The sequence below is a fragment of the Microplitis mediator genome, chromosome 5 (genome assembly GCF_029852145.1).
Source record: "Microplitis mediator isolate UGA2020A chromosome 5, iyMicMedi2.1, whole genome shotgun sequence".
NCBI classification, from domain to species: Eukaryota; Metazoa; Arthropoda; class Insecta; order Hymenoptera; family Braconidae; genus Microplitis; species Microplitis mediator.
The window spans coordinates 7,818,651-7,837,151 of NC_079973.1; the positions used below are offsets into that span (position 1 = coordinate 7,818,651).

Below are 18,501 nucleotides of genomic sequence, written 5' to 3' on the forward strand. Positions count from 1 at the left end.
TGAACGGATGAACCGATTTTGATCGTCAAGGCGTCATTCGACGCGGCTTGTTAATATCTAAAAGCTGTTAAAAATTAAGCTTGATCAATAGGGTGCGTACGGAGATATTCCAAAAAGAAAATTATTTCACAAATGTTTATTTTTGGATAATTTTTAATGAGCTCGGTGGAGTCTCGGTGTACCCACCGTGTAACCACGTACACCGCGTAATCACCGTGGATACACCATGGAATCTCGGTGAATGCACCGTGGAATCACAGTGAGTACACCGTGTAACCATCGTGGAAACACCCTGTATCCACCGTGATTCCACCGTGTTTCCACTCCCAGGGTGTTTCCAGGCTGTTTCCAGGGTGATTCAAAACCGCCAGGGTGATTATATATGAGTATATATGATTATATATGAGATCTATTTTTGTTCTATTTCAGAGATTTATCTAAATTTTAGTCATTTTTTTTACGGGCTCTGATAAATTATAATTTACGAAAATAGTTATTATACTGTTAATATATTTTATATGATGTTTAGATTCTATTGTAGTTTTAACGACAAAAATCTTATTTCTGCTTACTATATCTATCGTAACAAAATATTAAAAATTACTATACGCAATGTATTTTTTGCTAACACAATTATATTTTTTTACTATCTGTATAGTAAATTCTACTATGTATAGATAAAATTAAAAGTTGGTGGGGATAGCATATACAAAGATGTATTACAAGTTCTGAAACTTTTGTTCAAAGGACACATCGGGCCGTCAGACATTGGAAAGGACTCGCGCGCGGGAGATCGGGGTCCAAATCTCGGTTGAATCAAATGATTTTTTAAAAAACAAAAATTCGCACCAACACCAATACAGATGACAAAAATAATAATAATAATAATAATAATAATCAATAATAATAAAAAATTAAAAAACTATTAAAAATTTGATTTTATTTTTTTCCATTCTAATATAGTAAAATTTACTAAACGGGATAGTAAAATTTTCTAAATCGGACAGTAAAATTTACTAATCGACTTGTAAAATATGCTAATCTGTTTATGAATTTTTCATATAAATCATAAGCGTTTCGAGATTACTATCCAAATTTAGTAATTATTCTCATATTTTTTAGTAAAATTTACTATATTTTTTTCTCCGTGTGTAACTTCTTCAAAAATTGACTAATTGGGAAATTTTTTTTTCAAAATTGTTGTCTTTGAATGTCCTTTTCAGAAAAAAATACAAAAAAATTTCAAGATGATAAACTCTATAATTTTTTTCGGCTGTTTTGAGAAAAACCGTTATTTTCTTAAAGTTCGCCATTTTTTATATTTTTTTTTAATTTCTCAAAAAAATCTTTAATTAATTCTGCGATTTTTCCCGCCAATGCCAGAGTGGGCGTACTTTTCCTTCTATTTTTTTTATTAATTGAAAAAAAAAATTTTGCCCAGTTGAGCTTATTTTACAAAACATCACTCTGGAAATTTTTGAGGATTTATCGATGACTTCAGAGTTTGAAAAATTGAGACGGAAAAATTCATTGAAAGTGGTAATCCTCGAAAAAATTTGGATTTTTTTCAAAAAAGTGAAAAAAAAGTTGAATATACTTATAAATAATTTGATTATAATTTTTTTCAAAAACTACACCTGAAAACAGAGAAAATGAAAAAAGAAATTGCCATTTGGTTTATTTTCAACCAAGTCAAACAAGGCTTTTGAAATAGCGATGGGCGTTAGATTTATTTTTCTAAAACCTGTGACTTGGTCAAAAATAAACCAAATGGCAATTTTTTTTTTTCATTTTCTGTGTTTTCAGATGTAATTTTTGAAAAAAAATTACGATAAAATTGGTTATAGATATCTTCATTTTTTTTTTTTTTTCACTTTTTTGAAAAAAATCCAAATTTTTTCGAGGATTACCACTTTCAATGAATTTTTCCGTCTCAATTTTTCATACTCTGAAGTCATCTATAAATCCTTAAAAATTTCCAGAGTGATGTTTTGTAAAATAAGCCCAACTGGGCAAAAATTTTTTTTTCAATTAATAAAAAAAAATAGAAGGAAAAGTATGTCCACTCTGGCATTGGCGGGAAAAATCGCAGAATTAATCAAAGATTTTTTTGAGAAAATAAAAAAAAAAAAAACAATGGCATACTTTAAGAAAATAAAGGTTTTTCTCAAAACAGCAGAAAAAAATTATAGAGTTTATCATCTTGAAATTTTTTTGTATTTTTTTCTGAAAAGTATATTTAAAGACAAAAATTTGGAAAAAAAAAACTTCCTAATAAGTCAATTTTTGAAGAAGTTATAGCTACTTGAAAAAATAAAAGCCTTATTTCTGAAAAACTCATAACTTTTTTTGGGTTGGGTAAAAAAATTTGAAAATATCCTGAAAAATTATTTTAATAGGGTAAACTTACGTCTTGTGAACTGATGGTGATCTTGTGGAGTTGTTCGACTTAAAGTGAATGGGTCATAAGCTTCTTGTCTTTTGTTCTTCCTTCCAATTTTATTCTGTTGGTCTATTAAGTGCGGCTACCAGCCCATTATAATCTAATCTACTATTTTAGTAGAATTATGAGGTGGCTACCAGCCAACTCTACACAAATCACTCATTTTAGTAGAATTATAAGGTGGCTGCCAGCTCACTCTAATTGAACCACTCTTTTTAGTAAAATTATGAAGTGGCTACCAGCCTACTCTAAACAAATCACTCATTTTAGCAGAATTATGAAGTGGCTATACCAGCTTACTCCAATCGAATTAACCATTTTAGTATATCTATTAAGTGGCTACCAGCCTACTTTAACTTCGATAAAGGGTAGAACGAAAGTATAATCTTTCTAGTTCGGGACTCAAGACACAACTGACGACGTTTTGGGTCTCTCGTGCAGACCTCAAGGGGCGGTTTCACAATTTCTTGTGGTTGGGGGAAATGCTACTCCCACGCTCTTCCACTTCCATCTAAGCCTCCCCGTTCCTCTCCGAAAATCGCTGTTTCTTTGTCGCAGTGTCCCTTCCACACTCGCTTTCTGTATTGTAACTACTTCAGATAATCTACCCCTCTCTTCATCTTTCACAGCTGGTCCCTTTACTAAGAAATTATTTGAACGTTAACAAAAAATATTTTTATTTTTATACAAGCCTTAATTATTTAAATTATTTCATCCGATTTGTATTTAACGTAATATTCCATTTCATATGAATTTTGAGTTGGTTTTATATTTCCATTTGATAAAGTTCGAAGTTTTTATTTTATCTATTTAATTTATAACTTCAATTTATTGCATTAATTTCATTCTTACACATTGTTAAAATAATACATATATAATATTAGGGTATCCCAAAAAAAAACAAATGTTTTTTTTCAACATCTTATGGGCTCAAAAGATACTGTATATTATAATAAAAATCCTCACCAAATTTCAGCTAGATATCTTTAAAATTGAGCTATTCAAGAGGGAGGGGGAGCCTTTCCCATTTAAAATACCCACGAAAATTTTTAAATCTAGTTTTTCGTTTCTAAGACTATGAAAATCAATTTTTTTTCAATTCCACATAGCATAATTTTGTAGGGAATTAAATTTTCTACAAAAAAGTACAGATACATTATGTACGTCAAACGAACTAGGAAAAAGTTACGGGGCTTCAAAGATCAACAAAAATTTAGTTTCTTCAGTGTTAAATTTTTTTTATTATTTTTCATTTTTATTCTCTCAAAAAACATTTTTCTTTCATTTTGACGAGCACGTTCTTGTAGTAAATTCAAATTCCTACAAAAAGTATTGGATATCATATATACGTCAAATGAATAAGAAAAAAGTTACAGGGCTTTAAATATCAACGCAAAGTAAAGTTCAAAAAATATTAATTTTTTGAACTTAATTGTCAACGAAAAGTAAACTTCATTTTTGGGAAAAGGGACCCCCCTCTGTGATAGCTCAATTTTAAAGATATCTGGCTGAAATTAACAACACATAAATTCCTCGTACAATTTTCTAACTAAAGAAAACGAAAGAAAAAGATTTTCAATCATTTTATTTGTAAATTCTATTTTATTGCTGACAAGTATTGAAATATTTTATCCATTTATCTAGACAGTGTTAATCATTACTATCTAGACATGGATGAAATTATCATTAAATTTTATGAGTTTGGACATCTAAAATGCATTACGAAATCATTAGTATTGCTTATTTAGAGATAACTTAGGTCTATATATATTGGGATTAAAATATGACCTTTAATAGCCCAAAAGTTGACCAAATCTTTGTTGAAAATTAGGTTATTTTCTAGTGTAAAAATACCTCAAATTCAAAAGATGCCGGACATAGCAATAGTTTATATGATTATGTATAAAAAACCATAATATATAATTTGATATAATTACATTGGGCAACCCGGGAAAAAATGTTTTTATAAAATTTTATAAAATAATATTAAATTTTATACAATTTTATAAAATTTTGTAAGATTTTATAAGATTATACAGCAAAATTTTATAGAAATTCATACAATTTTATAGAATTTAATAAAATTTTAATAAAATTCAGTCGCCAAGTTGGCACTTCCATAAATTGACGGCCACTTTCCGAGAAACTTGTTGACAACTTTCAGCTTGTGTAACTATTGACTACAAGTTGTCTATAAGTTTCTGAGCAAATTGTGGCCAACTTGTAGTCAACAATTACACAAGCTGAAAATTGTTGACAACTTGTCGTCAAGTTGGTCGCAACTCATGTACACCAACTTTTTGATCAGAAACTTTGGCTATAAGGGTAGTAAATCGCCTATCGATCGGTATAACAAACTGTAAATTTTATTGTTAAAAATTGAAAATATTAAATTGTTAAGCACTTTTTTACGTTACTTTGAACATTCTTACAAAGTTTCATATTATAAAATTATTTACAACTTATAAAAAAATTATATTAAAAAATTTATTACTCTGTCGATATCTGAGATCTATTGGCATTTCCCCTTAATACCTGATTATATAAGGAAAGGTATAGAGCACTCAGCACTATATAGTGTCGTAGTGTGTAACCCGTTGGCTACACAATAGTCGTATTTGTTAAACCAAAATGTCAGACGTCGATAATTGGATTGAGGTAGCAAAACAATGCAAATATTTGCCAGAAAATGATCTCAAGGTATTTTATTAATTTAACAATAATATATTTGTATAAAATCTTAAATTCATTACTTATATAAACACTTATTTGTTTAAATTAATAGTTTAACTACAATTATTAAATTGAGGTTAGAATTATAACCCTTCATTTAACTAATCACAATAATTATTTTATCATTATTTATAATTATCAATAGAAACTCTGCGACATTGTGTGTGATTTATTGCTGGAGGAGTCTAATATTCAACCAGTATCAACTCCGGTAACCGTTTGTGGTGATATTCACGGACAGGTAAACAATGAAATAACTTTTTTTGTTGTCTTACTTTATTTTCAATTTTTTTATTCAATTTATATAATAAATAATTATGTTTTTTAATTATTAATCTTTCAGTTTTATGATTTGGAAGAATTATTTCGCAATGGAGGTCCAGTGCCTGATACTAATTATATTTTTATGGGAGACTTTGTAGACAGAGGATACTACAGCTTAGAAACTTTTACACGATTGTTAACACTTAAAGCTAAATGGTCAGACAGAATAACATTACTACGTGGAAATCATGAATCACGACAAATTACCCAAGTTTACGGATTTTATGGTATTTTTAATTGATTTTGTTTATCATTACTTAAGAGAGGTTTTGCATTCTTTTATTTTTTCCAATTTAATGGAACAGAGCTTTTCTTGAGGCACTTGTACACTAAATGGAAGCTTAGGCTAAATTTTTTCCAGCAATCGAAAGGGAAATTTTTAATAAATTAGACCGAAGATAGTTAGATAATAAATTAGTGTATCGAGTCTTGATAAGTATCTTGTGATGAGTGCTTTCATTTAAAAGAAAAACTATGATAAATTTATCTGTGAACCTCTCTCAAGTTTCTTAAATAATACGGTTTATTGGCACAAGTTTTAAACTTAACATCTACGAGCCATCTACAGTCACTACGTGACTGCTCAAATATCACAACTAAATGCATGAAACACACAGGAAAAAACTTTTTGCTGCAAAAAGTTTTTACTTGCACCAAGAAATTTTATGCATTATGAATTGAATACAAAAATTTTTTTGGGCAAGAAATAATTTCTTGCAATTAGTAATTTTTTCTGCTTCTAAATAAATTTTTGTTTTTAATTCACAATGCAAAAAATTTCTTGGGGTAAGTAAAAATTTTCTTTAGGCGAGTCAAGATTTTTTGTGTCAATGAATCCTTTTTTTTTTCTGTGCACACTTTTTTGGCTTTGAGAAGCTTCCTTCTCTGGAATAATTAACGCGATATAAATAATATATTCAGTGGCATTCAGTCATATTTAGTGACAGAATAATTAAAGTATTAATTTATTTAAAGAAAATAAATACGATCGTCTTTTTTCCCGCGTAATTTAAATGTAATTCGAATGATATAGATAAATCTATTTATCTCAATACTTAGCAATTAAAAAGAGTTTAAACTATGGAAAGGCACAAATTCAAATCAAGACCTATCTAATGATACCAAATTCAATAACATTAACTAATTCCATCATATAGATATGGCGGGAACAAAATTTTCCTTATTCTCTTAATAATATAGATTATTATTAAAAAATCATTAATTCAAATTTAAATTATTTACTAAATAAACATTACCATTTTTTAATAACAGATGAATGTGAAATGAAATATGGTAATGCAAATCCATGGAAATATTGTTGCAGAGTATTTGATTTACTTACAGTAGCTGCCGTATGTATATAATAATCAAAATAATGATAATTAATATTATCTATTTTACTGTATGATATATATTTATGTTGACAGTTAATCGATGAACAAGTACTTTGTGTACATGGTGGTCTATCTCCAGCTATCAGAACATTAGATCAAATTAGGACGATCGAAAGGAATCAAGAAATTCCTCATAAAGGTATTTATAAATAATCTACATTAATTTGTTTAGTATTTTATGTAATTCATTATTTTTTATTCAGGAAATCGTAGGATCGTTGACATTTTTTTCATTTACTTTTTTTTTTGTAGGAGCGTTTTGTGATTTATTATGGTCTGATCCAGAAGATGTTGATGCGTGGGCGGTAAGCCCGCGTGGTGCTGGTTGGTTATTTGGAAGTAAAGTAACTCATAAATTTATGGAAATAAATGATTTAGAACTTATATGTAGAGCTCATCAATTAGTGCACGAAGGTAAACCATATATTTTATTAATCTTTATTTCAATAACTCACTCATATATTTCCACTTGAAATGTAAAATAGATTTAAAAAAAAAATTATTTAATTCAATTAAATTATTGCTGATTAGTAAATTTTTTAACTAATAGAATTTTTATATTGGAGATTGGAAAAGAATTATATTTTTTATTAAAGTTAACAGTTGTTCAGTTTTCAAGTACTTGAAAAATCAAATCCAAATTTCCAAAGTAAAAATTTTTAAACTTTAGTTTACTGTAAAATAAAGGGCCCAGTTTCTGACCTTTTTAGAGTGCCGGTTGGAGTTATATTATAATAATTAATGTAAGATTTAATTTAATGAGAAAAATAATAATTCTATCGACTAGTTCATGATTTATCGAATAAAGTCATGCGCGTAAAATAATTATTTGAATTGAATTAATAATTTAAATTGACGTTTTAAAAATTGACATTCAGAAACTTAGTTTCTGACCCTCAGAATTTTTCAAGTCGCAGTTTCTGACCCTCAAATTACACAAACCATGATTAGGTTATGAATTACTTACCAAGTTTCAATAAACTAAAACTTTTATTTAGATAAATAAATTAAATACTTATTATAACAAAAACATAATTTTTCAATATTTAAAATACAAATAATTAAAGTGACTTTAGCTAGCGCCTGTTCTCATTATTTTTTATCGTAGCTCGTTGTCTTTTTTTTTAAACTCTTGAATAAAAAAACAATAAAAAAATTAATTTTGTCATAAAAAAAATATTATTCAAATAAAAGAGTCATAACAATTTAAATACTATCGAAATTGACATTATTTTTACAATAATTTTATCACTCCAAGAATATGTACTTTCAAGATCTAATTATGATCTTTTATTTTTAAAAATGAATATTAAATGTTAATTTATCACTGTATTATGAATAATAGTAGAAAATAATTCAAGAAAATTATAAATATTGCTATTTTACATTTTATAGACATGGAATTAAACAGATAACCTCGCTCGCAGTAAGTTATAATTTTAGGGTCAACAACTCCACCATGCCTTTAAAATTGAGCCTAGTTATTGACCCTCAAATTTCAACAACAAAACTCATTTTAATATGTTTTATAAATGTATTAAAATAAATTCTAATTAAATATTGATCTATCCATCTGTTTTTAGTTGAATTTTTTTACTTACATGATAATTAGTGCACAGATTCAATCGTCGTACCTCCTAACGAAAACTGTTTAGACTTTACTTAAAAAATGGCTTCCTCAGCCACTTATGACTACAATACTTGTTTTTATTCAGTTAATTTTATCGATGTTTTTTTAAATTGCCATTAATTAGGCTTAGAATAAATTACAATAAATTAAGAAAAAATTAATTTTCTTTTCAAAGTTATAGTTTTTTAAGTAAGTAAGAAAAAATTTGAAAAGGTCAGAAACTGGACCAGGCTCGATAACTGGGTCTTTTACCTTATGTACAAATTTCTAAAGTTAAAATCAACCAAAGTCCATAATTACAAAATTCAAATTTTATTACGTGCTATCAAGTTTTATATCACTGTAACTTAACATCGATTTTTATCTCAGGCCGATTCTTCTATTTTGTAACTTTATTTAAAATAATTTATTCGTTAAAATCATCCAATATTACAATAGGAAATGATAAATTAATAGAAAATTAAAATAAAATCATTTTAATTTTAGGATATAGGTACATGTTTGATGATAAACTTGTGACAGTATGGTCAGCACCTAATTATTGTTATCGTTGCGGAAATGTAGCTAGTATATTGCAGTTCACATCTGTTGATCAAAGAAGTACAATACTATTCCAAGCTGTGCCAGATTCTGAAAGAGTTATACCATCTTTGACTATTACTCCATATTTTTTGTGATCAATTATAGAATACTGTTTTTTATATGGAATAGAAAATAATATACATACTTGGAATCATGATCTAATTCATGATCAATTCTCTAATTGATCAGTGAATAGCTAATTATTTCTGGCTATTACATAATGCCGAGTCCTTACATAAAAAAAAAAGAAAACATAGAAAAGGAAAGATCATTTTAATCATGAAAAATTATACACTAATAATGAGTGTGAATATAGCTGACAAAAATCAATTTTTAAAATTTTTAAATAAATGAATTAAACATAAATCGAATGAAATTTAAAAAATGCACATTTATAAAATTTGAAAATCAGTATGTGCATTTTTTTAACATTTACATTTTTAATTATTTTATTCGTTTATTTGTAATTCAAAATTTTTCTTATATCTGCTACATTCACCCTCATACACTAATAATGAATTTCCACCGAATTTTTCATTATTTTATAATAAAAAAAAAAAAATAAATAAAAAAAGAATAAAAAACTAAAATTACGTAATTCCATGATATACTTAGTCGAATGAACAAATCCATCCGGCATGATAATTAAATAAATAGTTGTACAATATAACGATAGTCATTGCAGACGTCAATGTAATAAATTAATCAGTTTTATTTTGCCTAGTATGTTGCCTGAAACTTGACACTCAGAGCTTTTGGATAAGTAGTTATTGATAATTTGTCGGCAATGGATTTTTAGAAATCAGAATTATAAAAAAAAATATTTGTTAAACATTTAAACATTCCGGCAAACAAAAGGCTCTGTAAACAGTTAATGCTAGTTTTTTATTTAATATTCAGACTCAATTGTATATTTTATTTAATATTATTATTATTACTTTAAGAGGACTACTATCTTTTAAATAATTCGAATCGAATGAGAACGTATATTGTATTCAAAATATTCTTATTATTTTTTTTTTCATAATTAACGCGATGCAACTTATTAATTATAAATAGCATTCAAAATAACAAAAATTTATGTAAATTTTTAACAGGTATATTTAAATTAAAAAATTATTAAGTATTATACATTTTGAGAGAATTAAGTTCGCAATAAATTTTTAATTGTTAGTAAATTAACAAAATTACTGACTTAATTAAGATCTAAAAAAAAAACATTACGTACTTTATAATATGAAACGATCACAGAATAAACTCTACATATATATTGTGTATGTGTTTCGTGACATATAACTTATATTACTATGAATTTTTTTTTTTTCAGAGTTTAAAAAAGTGTAAATTTACTGACAAATCATTACATTTTTTGTCAATAGACATAAGCAAGAATTTATTGTGATCTTTATTCTTTGAAAATTTTTAATACATATATGATATAAAATATGCGTGTTGAAAATAAAATTTTCTACAAGAAAACGAGAAAACAAAATAATGTTTTTTTTTAAGTTGGGTTGGGAGATACATTGGAGGCTCATTGCTGGTGAATACTCCGGCGTTTTTCCCAATCTCTCAATAGATCATTAAATTGAATGAAGAAAAATTAAATAAATTTCCGATGATCCTTTGATCAGTGCCTTTAGAAGCCTCACAAGACAGTTTATTGTTATACAAAGAAAAAAAAAATTGCAAAACTTCATATCGATAAAAAAAATGCAAACGAAAAAAAAGTTAAAATAAAAAATTAAAAAAAAAAATTGTCGCTGGACAATGCCTGAGCTTAAGAAGATAAAAAAAATCTTCGAAACATTTTTACTTTAAAATAAAAAATTTTCGATGTTTAATAATAGCAAATATTTTAATAAAAATACCATGCTGTCACATGAATAAAAGTAATTTTAACATAATGAGAAATTAATTAATTTGCTTGGTTAGCCTTATCCCTTTTAGAAAGACATATCTTTATCCGTAAAAATTTGTAAATAATTAATATTATATGTAGTGTAAACACTTATAAAAAAAAAAAAAAATTTGTTTGTAATTTTGCGATAAGATAGTAATAATTATGAAATTTGCTGCCAAGTTAAATATCTTTTTTTCTCTTTTCTGCTTTAATTTATATGTGCCTGAATGTAGATAAACTGTAAAATAATTAAATAGTTTAAAAATAATTTCTATTCTGACAGTTTCTGAATTGAAAAAAAATTTTCTAAAATAAATGAATAAATAAGTAAGTGAGATGGTTTTGTGAAATGTTTATATGGCTAAGGTAATTTAGTAAACTAAAATTATAAAAAAGTATTAACCTTTATGCCAATTAAAGCATTTACAACTATTATCTCTTTAATGTCTCTAACTGTGATTGCTTCAATCTTATCGTAGGGTCAAGTACTTGATCAAACAAGTAGCTTGAAAACTTGCGCATAATTATCGAAGATCTCACAGGTTGAAAAATCATTGTAATAACTGTCAAGTACCTTGAAAGTATGTTTTGGAACGTCTGTAATAAAAATACGTATAAAAAAACAACTGTAGATATCTTAAATAACTATATGTATCGTTTTCTTTTACTTAAAACTCTTTGAGCGTTAAAATTTTCAGCAATCAACTTGTGAGTGATAGTAGAGATACTAGGGTGAGCCAAAAAAACCAACTTATCGAATTTATGTCTTAAAAAGGACCTATATATCGAGAAAAAAATTCTCCCATTGGGCAAAAATTTTTTTTGATTAAAAATATTATAACTTTTGAACCGTGTGAGATAAAAATTCGGCTCTAGAATATTCTTGTATGGCATTAAATTTCTTTAAAAAAAAGTCCTGGGAGTCAAATTTGTTAACTTGATATTTCGTATACTAACAGGCCATCAAAATCTAGAGTAAACAGAATCATACAAATTTAAGGCTTTATTATTAAAAATATCAATACTACGATAAAATTTGTTCTACATGTAGTGCAATGAAATCACCAACAATATCCACGTTGTAACAAATAATATTTTGTTATCGATCAGAATAAAAGAAAAGTATTTGGAAAATCCAAATAAAACCTTAAATTTGTATGATTCTGTTTACTCTAGACTTTGATAGTCTGTTAGTATACGAAATATCAAGTTTACAAATTTGACTCCCCGGACTTTCTTTTAAGAAATTTAATGCCCTACAAGAATATTCTAGAGCCGAATTTTTGTCTCACATGGTTCAAAAGTTATAATATTTTTAATAAAAAAAAATTTTTTTGCATTTTGTTTAAATGGGAAATTTCAGATGGCTACCGACACCTTTTAAAATTGAGCTAAAAATTTTGCCCAATGGGAAAATTTTTTTCTCGATATATAGGTCCTTTTTAAGACGTAAATTCGATAGGTTGGTTTTTTTGGCTAACCCTAAGGGACACAATTAGTCAAATTCAAGCCCGTTGTTGTATTAATGTAATCTTTCTTACTTTGACAAAGCAGGGCTTGAAATTTCTGGAATCAGTTACAGAATACACAATAGTAGACGGACACTTCTACCACTTTTTTTTTAAGAAATGGGAGAGATTCGAAGTTAAGGAGTGTGAAAAGTAAAGAGATTTCACTGTATTCTTCTATGTTAAAAGTTCTTCTAATGACTGATTTCTTTATGAAAGGCATAAACTAGAGTTTGTTATTTAGCAGATAAACTTATTCCTTTTTCATAATTTCGACGGTTGTCATCAACAGACCGACGGGTTAGCTATCCTATGGTCATGTATGTGTGGTTGTGAACTATAGTACCTAACCTGATGGACCCAATACTACGGTAAAATTAAAGTAAATTACCGTATAGTACGGTACTAGGGTAATATACCGTAATCGTACCTCAATTTAACATAACCCTACTATATCATGCCTGTACGAATACGGTAAATTTACGGTAGAACTATGATAAAAATACGGTAACTATTTGTACGATCATGAATAGCAAAGTTCTGGTTCTTGATCAAATGTAATAATTAATGTAACGGGACCTAGGTCCACCTCCGCCGACCGGAGGCCGATTCCTCACCCTTTTGGGCATACTCGCGGATCGAAAGTAATATCTTCAAGTACACTACCGTATTACATAGTGAGCTTCCCTCGCGGCTTTGAACCCACTCTGTAAATACTCCGGAAACATTATGTAAGCATGCTGGTTCCAGCGTGTTTACAGATTGGTTTTGTTCCACTTGTGCATAAAGTTTCCAGAGTGTATTCAGAGTCAACACATGTCGAAACCAAAATGTTTCCAGAGTGAATACATGTCGTAATCAAAATGTTTCGAAAGTGGATACCTAAAGAAACCAGGAGGTTTCCAGAGTTTATCTATCAGTGAATAAATAGAAAAGTTTATCGCAAAACAAACAAAGATATCAATAAAGTATGATGGTATTGGAACAAAAAATCGTATAATACGTTTTGGGAAATGTTGAGACAATGTGCTTGTCTTGGTATTTCTCAGCTCTGCGATGTATTTTCGCCCGTCTCGTTACCAGCCCAAAATGCAACTTCTCATGTGCCATGGTCAGATGAAATGAAATCTCAAAGACGCAACTGACCGTAAGATAAATGGGGAACAAGTCCAGAGACCTAAGACTCTCCGTCAATGAGACTTCGATCTTGGATTCTACAGCGCTCCCGTGCTACAAAATATTTTAATTACCTGTTGCAAGCGATCAGTTGCTATCGAAATAATTCATTAAAAACATGCAAATTTAAAGAATTTAACAAAGAAAAAGATGACTATTAATTTACAGATTTTTTCTATTGGAAGTCATATTATTTTGTTAATGTTTCCTCACCCTTTTCGGTATTGGCCGGGTGCGCGACGAAAACGACATCTGTCGACCGCATTAAATCATCCTCAAAAAGCACAGAGAGAATACGGAAAGTTTTTATAAACAAATAATTAAAATTTTTAAAGATTGCGAAATATATGTGTGATACCACATTTGAAAGGTGGAAAAATATAGAGTAGATTGTACTGAAAAAAATAAGTATAAAAAATTTTAATAAATACAAAATAAATATTATTTTGAACGACATAAGGTTAGCTTGTAATAATAATAATAACAACAATAATAGTCATAATAACAAATAAGTTAAAATAATTATAATTATAATTTTTTCAAAGCTAAAATTATTAATTTGCATTAAGTAAAGAAATTAAAGTGATTTCAATTATTCGTAATTTTAAATTTAAAAACTCAATAATTAAAAATACTTTGTGTTAAAAATTTGTAATTTAAAAAATTCCCCGTAATAATTTTTAGCCAAAGATGAACATCATGGATAGAAATGTATAAAACTTGCAATTACTATTTCTGTCAGTATTTTTGCAATTAACAACACAACAACTACTTGTTCTTATTTTTTAACACTGCTTTCATTTAACTATTCACAAGACAAGTGCGATTTAACGCGTATTTCGTCCACTGCAGGCGCTACAATCGATTCGATTGTCCCCACCCTATACTCCACACCCTGCCAATACACGCGCTGCGACATCCCTACTTCTGCCCCAGACACTCTCAATCGAAAAATATAATCAAGTGACTAAGGGTGGACATTAACCGGATACAGCCACCACGAGTCCATACCTCTGTGGGCCACACACACCCCGATCTCAGGAAATAAAGAGACTCTGCTAATCGAAGAAGGCTTGGAGCGGCCCCCCGTGGCACCAGTTTCTTGTACTGGTGAACAGGTTGTTTCGGGATAAAAAGTTGAGACGCAACTTCACCTTAACACCTAAAAAAAGGTCCCCTTCATTTATAATCACTTAGATTTCAGACGTGCCACTAATACAAACTTGCCCTCATCCATCTCTAGGTAAGTTTCTAATCTTTGCCTTCGGTTCGGGTAGGCAATTTTACATGTGGGTTGGAATGTCCTACTCTCCTCCCTTGGTATTAAATATACTGTTTCAAGTCGATTCAAGTACTGTTTCAAATACAATAAAGTTTCTTAGAGAAAAGAAAATTTGTTAAATAATACTAGAAATAAATTTTTGAGAAAAAAATATATTTTATATGATTATTAATCAAGTAAATTCTTTAGTCAATAATATCGCGTCCCTAATGCCAAAAAGGCATATGCTGTATATAGATCTACCATAAAGCTAAAAAGGCATATAAATTTTTTTTTTTCGCTCAATCGCTTAGAAATGATTTGAAATGAATATTTTGATAATAAAAAAAATTAAAACCAAAAAGGCCTATAAATATACGTAAGCCTTTTTGCTTTTAGGCACAATGATCATTAATGCCAAAAAGGCATATAAAAAAAAAAGTATATTACCATGAAGTTAAACCCGTGAATGCAAATTTAAATATACCAAGGGAAAAAACTAAAGTAAAAAAAAATTTCGAAATTTTTCAGTGAGTTTTGAGTAGCTGTATTTTATTTTTCATTTTTTAGTTAATGCTAAAAAGGCGCATAAATAAAAAAATCATTAAAATATTAAATTCATTCATTTTTTGTTAATAAATATTTAATTGAACCAATTCGTTGATTTTTTATTTATACGCCTTTTTGGCTTTAGCTAAAAAATTAAAAATAAAATTAATGCCAAAAAGGCATATGCTTGCTGTTATAGGCCATTTTAATTTTTGTTTTTTGATCAATTTCGTCACTCTGAAGCGATAGGTGAATTAAAAAAAAATTATATGCCTTTTTGGTATTAGGGACGCGATATATATCTTGTTAAAAGTATCTTTTCTTCGCTCAATGATATATGGGTTAAATAATAGACAGTTATTAATATTTAATCAGTTTGTTTATTCGTAATAATATTATTTTCATCATATATATAATAATTCTATCAATATATAATAATATAGTGTATTTATGTTCATTATGTATAATATATTATCTACATTTATAATCCCTATTGAAAGGCATCTCCAACCAGACTTCAGATTTATTTTTTTTAAAATATCTTATTTATTCCATAAAAATACAGAGGGTTTTCACACACTTTTTAGTCAAAATAAATTCGCTTTGTTGATTTACATTATATCAATTGTCTATTAATTTTTTTTGTTCCTCGGTAAATCACGTTCGTCAAATATTTATATTAATAAAATTTTAAAAATTGTTATAAAATATAATAAACAAATATCTAATAAAAAATTTTAAAGCTTATTTATAATGATAAAATTACAAAAAAAAAAACACATTCTTTTTTTTGCTACATTACAATTTTTTTTCATTTTATAACTATTTTTAATTAATTTACTTATTTTTCATTAATACTGTTTTTGTTACTGGACTTTTGTTCTAAAATTTTTTATTCTTTTGATAACGAAATTTATTAAAGTACTTTAAAATAAAAAAAAATTTTTTTTTTGTTCTTCAGACAAAGCGAATTATATCTTCTTTAGTTAAGTGCACAATCTTATTTTACAAAAGGAATAATTATTTTTTTTCATTTATTTATTTTTTCTTTAAAATAAACGAATAATAAAAGTATACTTTCTAAACGTAGATAAATATTGGTAACTTTGACTCACGCATTGACAATTAATTTATGTCAACATAATTTTATTTGCAGAAACACATTTCTATATGTCTGTCATTCCTGGGTTAACATTTGTATTAACATTATTGTTTTTTTTTTTTATGTCCTTTAATTTTTAATAATATAAATATATTAAAAATATATATTTATTTATTTAAAGAAAATACTTCTGATTAATTTTAAAAATTGTTTTTTTTTAATTTTTTTTTATCATTTATAATTCTAATTTTTATTAAAAAAATATAAAATTTATCGCTTTAAAAGCTTTAAATAAAAATTATGAAATACACACGAAAGCATTTAAAACAGGACTAGTACTTTCAACATAATAATTATTCATTGAATTGTTGTACAATATGCACAAGGTTTAGCCCAGAAACAAGAGTCATACTTTCCTTTAGACTCTCACTCTCACTTAAATATTAAAGGTTGTGGGCATAATAATACTCTCGGTAGTATAATGCCCTAAGTCTTGCTGATCCAACGCTTTAGCCTTCCTATTGAAAGGCTGCTGTACTCCAGACATCTTTGTACATATTTATAATATACACATAAGACAGCCCAATGTGGTATTCTTTATTTTTTGTTAATTTAATTTAATTTTATTTTATTATTAACTTTATCATTCTTTGATATTTAATTAATTATTATTATTATTATAATTATTACTAACATTTATCATTGTTATTTAAAATTTATTTTTATTTATTTACAGAAATAGATAAAAAGAAATAACGCCAATTTTAAACAAAAAAACATTAAATAAAATAAAATATTAAAATAAATTGGGTGCTGAATATTCAACTATTTACAAATCATTATCGCTACGGTCAATTATTTTTAAGAGAAAAAGAAGTACATATAGATCTATATATATATAGATATATATAGATATATAAGAAATTAAAATAGAAAAGAGATTAGATAATTATTATAAAATTAAAAAAAAATTTAATTTATAAATTTACACGTTACCGACCGTCCGATTGAACACAAAGGGTACGGCGACATCGGGTAATACAGTAGCCCTTACTGCACTCAAAAAATTTCAAATAATGTACATTGATTTTTTTTTTGTTTTTTTTTTTTTTTTTTTTTAACAACATCATAAAGTATATTCCATTGAATAATTAAGTCTTATAATATGGACAAGTATCCTTTGGATTGATAAGCCAAAGGTTTTGTGTGTGTGTATAGTTTGTAATAATTTTTCTTTTATCAATGTATGCTTTCAAATATGAACAAGGCAAACATAACGAATTATCATATCTATTAATTTTTTTAAATTTCTTATAAACAAATAATTACAATTTTTTTTTCGAATATAATTAAAAATTTTAAATTCTATTAACATTGACATTTTTTAAAATTTTTGATATTTAATTTTATTTCGTTTAAAAATTTCCAATTATATCAACATCTTAAATAATTGTTGATTACTATTTTTATTGTCAAAAATTTTGTTGATATAAATATCTATATATTTATTAATCCAATTATTTAAATAATTTTTATTATATTATATACGTTTTCAAGTGTTTCCTATTAGTTGTTATTCAAAAGTATATTTATTATTTAAACCAATTAATATATCTCAATTTAAAAATTTCATACTTTTTATTATAACTTTTTATATAATTTTATTTAAAACGAGATAATTAGCATTGAATTTAATAAATATAAAGTTTATTATTTTCATTGTTCTACTTACAATTATTATAAATTCAATATAAATTTTATAAAACTTATAAATAAATTATTAAATTTTTCAAAAAAAAAAAATTTTTTTTAAGTTATAAGAGATTATTTTAATACTCTAATACTTCTGTAATCAGCTGATTTTAATTATTTCTTTTAATCGTTTATTAATATTAT

The 18,501-nt window shown here is 26.8% G+C and overlaps 1 protein-coding gene across 1 annotated transcript; it reads left to right on the plus strand.

The window, feature by feature from the left end:
- The first annotated feature begins 5,025 nt into the window (after positions 1-5,025).
- Positions 5,026-11,407, plus strand: LOC130668148 (serine/threonine-protein phosphatase 6 catalytic subunit). Its single transcript, XM_057470269.1, has 7 exons — positions 5,026-5,143; positions 5,322-5,417; positions 5,520-5,727; positions 6,773-6,852; positions 6,928-7,033; positions 7,147-7,308; positions 9,011-11,407. Exons 1-7 carry the CDS (start codon positions 5,075-5,077, stop codon positions 9,199-9,201), a joined length of 912 nt encoding a protein of 303 aa, XP_057326252.1. The 5' UTR covers positions 5,026-5,074; the 3' UTR covers positions 9,202-11,407.
- Positions 11,408-18,501: the final 7,094 nt, after the last annotated feature.

Coding starts and splice junctions, on each gene's coding strand:
- LOC130668148 (XM_057470269.1), top strand. CDS start 5,075: ATGTCAGACGTCGATAATTGGATTGAGGTAGCAAAACAATGCAAATAT. Junction 5,144..5,321: donor TGCCAGAAAATGATCTCAAG/GTATTTTATTAA, acceptor AATTATCAATAG/AAACTCTGCGACATTGTGTG. Junction 5,728..6,772: donor CCAAGTTTACGGATTTTATG/GTATTTTTAATT, acceptor TTTTAATAACAG/ATGAATGTGAAATGAAATAT.